Source organism: Zeugodacus cucurbitae, chromosome 3 (assembly GCF_028554725.1).
Source record: "Zeugodacus cucurbitae isolate PBARC_wt_2022May chromosome 3, idZeuCucr1.2, whole genome shotgun sequence".
Taxonomy (NCBI): Eukaryota; Metazoa; Arthropoda; class Insecta; order Diptera; family Tephritidae; genus Zeugodacus; species Zeugodacus cucurbitae.
The window spans coordinates 13,379,989-13,384,585 of record NC_071668.1 but is presented as its reverse complement, the minus strand read 5'-3'; the positions used below and the strand labels follow the sequence as shown (position 1 = coordinate 13,384,585).

Below are 4,597 nucleotides of genomic sequence, written 5' to 3'. Positions count from 1 at the left end.
TGGCGATCATGCACGTTGATGATCATTAACACATATCTCGGCTCAATTGTAGCCTACAATCATAATGATCTTGTTGTTGAGCTGAGTTAGTGGTTGATTTTAGAATATTGAAAAGATTCCGCTTCCCCTTCGCTGCCTCGACAGTTGAATGGGGATCAACGGACGATCGGAAGTAGGTAGCATGCTACATATGCAGCCTGTATCCTAATAGTACGTGCTATGTCGAGAGGGGTGAATTTGCTGGTGGTGGCGATCATACCGCACCAGATTGTTTGCCATTACCCAGGGGGTTGGTTATTTCAAAATATTTCCAAGCGGCTGGCATTGACTTGGTATAAAACTTAAACTGATCGTGTTGTATTGCATCATTCGTAAACGAAACTGCAGACGTGAAACGTGCGACGTGTCGTGCGGATGGTACAGAGTACAAATTAGTGATTATTTCCAAAAAAAAAATATTTATAAAACTATATACGAATTGAAAGTGTTCGGTGAAAAGTTGTGTTGAGTGATGTTTCAGATGCTTGTGAAATTCATATAAGCGCAAAATATTGGAAAAAAAATTTATTAAAAACGCAAAGAAAAATATTTATGCCAAGTTCCTGGTGTAGAAAAGTGTTCTGTGATTTGTGCCTTTACAACAGTTGCCATGGATAAAGTCAACTATAGCAAATGTCCGCTCAAGAAGCGTCCAATAATGCTGTTGGAGCAGGAGGAGCAGCAACCAGAACGCATGGATTGCTTAGATCAAGGTGAGGAGCTTTCGAATATAGGTTCACTATATATCCTAAAACAAAATCAAGAAGACTAGGACTCTGAAGTTTCAACTTCTGTGATTTTGACCCAGGGTAGTAACATAAATTGAAAAGTTCAAAAGAGCAACTAATATTTTTTTTTGAATAAGGAATCAGAATACGACAAAAAAATTTTCGAATTCTCAAAGCTCAACGAAAATTTATTAATTTTAAACTATTATGATTAATTAATTATTATAAAGTCTCAAAATTCGATTTAAATTGAACATTAATCGACTAATAATTAATCCGATTAATCATCGCCATACAGATTCGGCATTTTTATGGTGTGGTAGAAAGAATTGGATTATTAAATATGGCTTAACTTGTTTAGGAGTTAAAGTATTTAATTAAACTAAATTCGGTTCCAGTTTTACGACTACAATAACGATTAATCAAACATTAATTTCAATACAAATTTCATCATACTAAAAAATATAACAAAATACTTTTTTTCATTTTCCAGATGAAGGCCCTGTTGATCTCAGTCTCGCCGCTGGCGTAGCGCCCGCGTACAAACCAACTTCGTCGCCACCACCAGCGCCAGCGCCCACCACCTACGCTGAGACCTATCAATTTACGCAGGACAATGCAGAACAGCATACACCAACACCGCCACCATCAGAGAAATCTGTCGGTGTTTTTACACAGAATAAAGAGGAGCTGGCGCGACGCATCTGGGAGGAGACGCGAGAGATTGCGCGTGCCTTTCCCGATGTGTTTACGCGTGAGGAAATCGCACGCAGTTTAGCGCGCTTGGGTTACGGCGATTTTCCGCTGCCGCCAGAGGACGAAGTTTGCGGTAAAGAGGAAACAGAGCCCAGACCAGAGGCACAGCGACAACCGCAGTATGATGGCATAACGCCGCCACCAACAACAGCGGAGCCGGAATTTGCGGCGCTTGAAATCAAGCAGGAGATAATTGAAGTTGAAAATTATGTGCCCGCAGCGGAACTAAGAAACTACAATAACAATTTGCTGAAAAGCATTGCTGAGTATGAAGACTGCGTGCAAACGCCAGCTTATGGCATGCAAGCAGAGCAGTTGCCACCACAACAGCAGCAACAGCATTTGACAGCAGTGCCACAGACCATGCCACAAGCGGAGAACTTCTACTATCAAACCGAGCGCCGCGATTTTGAGCCACAGGATTTGAGCGTGAAGACTGATATGCCAGCGCGACGAGTGCTTGGTGAGAATATCAATCTGCATAATGTTGCGCGTGCGTTGCTGAGCATGCAGCAAATCGGGAATAATAATAACAACAACAACAATATTGTGCAGCATGAAGAGCGCCGCACCGCGGACTCACCAAACGCAAACACGCTGAAGATCAAGACCAACAACGATCTCTACTATCAGTGCCAGCAATGCAACAAATGCTACTCCACCTACGCCGGCCTGGTGAAACATCAGCAAACACACGCGTTCGAGAGCACCGAATACAAGATCATACGCAGCGTGAATAGCGCCGAAGCGCCAGGCGCGCTCGAAGCCGCTGGTGAATTCTCCAGCGATAAGGCAGCGGCACTAATACACTCCTCCAGCGTGGCGTCTGCGCAGTCTGCGCAAAAGCCTGTCGGTGTGCCGCGCTATCACTGCAAGGATTGCGGCAAATCATACTCCACATACTCGGGCCTGAGCAAGCATCAGCAATTTCATTGTCCCGCCGCCGAGGGCAATCAGGTGAAGAAGGTTTTCAATTGCAAGAATTGCGACAAGACCTACGTCTCACTGGGCGCACTCAAAATGCACATACGCACACACACGCTACCCTGCAAATGCCCCATCTGCGGCAAAGCCTTCTCACGCCCGTGGCTGCTGCAGGGCCACATACGCACCCATACCGGCGAAAAGCCCTTTAGCTGCCAGCACTGCAATCGCGCCTTTGCCGATCGCTCGAATTTGCGCGCACACATGCAAACGCATTCGGATGTGAAGAAATACTCGTGCCCCTCGTGCACGAAGTCTTTCTCGCGCATCTCCTTATTGGGCAAGCACTTGCAAGGCGGCTGCCAGCAATCACCGCACTCAGGATCGCCAACTTCGTCGACAGAGAATTTGGCAGCGTTCGCCGCGTCTGCTACAACAGCTGGGCAAGTAGGTGAGGGTGGCTTCAGTCAACAGCAGCTGCAACAGCACATGCAGCGACTGCAACAAGGCGCCTACAATGATGAGAATATCCCTGCCGAACGCCAACAGCCGTCTGCTTACTATTATGCCGACAGTTTGGGTAGCAGTGGTGGTGATGAGGAGGAGTTGGAGGAAATGCATTACAGCAGCAGCACGACGCCACCGCCAACAGCGCAGTCAGCGCAAGCGCAAACACAGCAGGCTATGGCGCTGATGGCGGCGCATGGCGGTGAATACTAGTGGTGTAGCGATGCCGAGAGGCTTGTGTAGCCGAAATTTGTATGTAGGTATTGTAAAAGGATACTCATAATTTAGTTTTTTAGTATTTAATTGTAATTTAAAGATTTCAAGCAGGTTAGGAACTCAGGAATTAGTTTGTAATCTTATGGGGATACCAAAAAATATGCAACAGTGCCAAAAATTAGCGGTAGGGTATGACAGGGTCGCATGTTAGTGTAGGTATGGGGTTGTGACAGACTATATTAGGTAGGTATTTATTTTTAGTTTTAATATAATAACTTATTTATTTATTTATTTATTTAATTAATTAATTATTTATTTATCTATATATTTATTTATTTATTTATTTTAACTTATTTATCTATTTATTTATTTATTGTATTTATTTATATGTCCTATAACCAAATTCGCAACATTTAGCGGTAAAATTCAAATCCAAAAAAAAATTAAAAAAAATAGTATTCAAAACTCTAATGAAATAATTGCAACTAAAAATATTTTCTAGCAAATTTAAATGAAAAATTTAATTTAATTAATTAATTTATTAATAAATTAAGGAAATTATTTATTTATTTATTTTTCAATAATTTATTTTATTCTAAGCTAAATATTTAATTTATTTTATTTTAAGGCAACTAAAAGCGCTCGCTTCAAAAACGGGTAATTCTTTCAGTCGGTTGTCTAGTCAATCACCTAGTTTTATTTAAGTTATGATATTTTAGTATAAATTAATATTATTTATATATTTTAGTTTATTTTTACTATATTTTTGAAAATAAAATATCGGAAATACTGGGTAGTACATACCAGCATTTACGATAATTAGGACAAACGTTCCAACAGTGAATTCATTAAGTGTCATATAATTAGGTTTAAAGCTTAGAGTAGGAAACTAGTAAGATAAACTAAAAATGGTAAAGGGTAGAAATACAAAAAAAAAAAAATAAAAATAAAAAAAATTAATAATTATAAAAAAAAATAATTTTCTGAAACAGGTATAGAAAATAAACAGGTTTAGAAAAAATATTTATAACATATTTTTGTTTTTATAATCAAACGAAATTTCTAGACAAAAAAATATATTTTTTTTCGATAGAAGAAAATATTTACAGTTAAAATTATGAAACCAAAAACAAAAAATATTAAAAAATATGTAATTTTTGTGCTACATATGAAAGTAAATTTCAATTGAAATACTAAAATATTAAAAATTTCAATTTAATTTAGTTTTAATGAATAAGGCATCTATTGTTTTGTTGTTGTTATTTGTACTAATTTGTTGTTATATCTACACTATTTTTGTATACAACTAAATTTAAAAAATATATGTAAATATTTTATATAATATTATAATATATATATGTATACATATATATTACACTGAAATCTACTATTTAAGCATCTCATTAAATTATATATATTTACCTCAA

The 4,597-nt window shown here is 38.3% G+C and overlaps 1 protein-coding gene across 1 annotated transcript; it reads left to right on the top strand.

Moving 5' to 3' along the window:
- The first annotated feature begins 355 nt into the window (after nt 1-355).
- LOC105216567 (zinc finger protein 260) lies at nt 356-4,196 on the top strand. Its single transcript, XM_029043091.2, has 2 exons — nt 356-752; nt 1,261-4,196. Exons 1-2 carry the CDS (start codon nt 650-652, stop codon nt 3,165-3,167), a joined length of 2,010 nt encoding a protein of 669 aa, XP_028898924.1. The 5' UTR covers nt 356-649; the 3' UTR covers nt 3,168-4,196.
- Nucleotides 4,197-4,597: the final 401 nt, after the last annotated feature.

What these genes read in the sequence shown, in the direction of transcription:
- LOC105216567 (XM_029043091.2), top strand. Translation starts at nt 650, where the DNA reads ATGGATAAAGTCAACTATAGCAAATGTCCGCTCAAGAAGCGTCCAATA. An exon ending in CATGGATTGCTTAGATCAAG is followed by an intron (nt 753 to 1,260) that starts GTGAGGAGCTTT and finishes TTCATTTTCCAG; the next exon opens with ATGAAGGCCCTGTTGATCTC.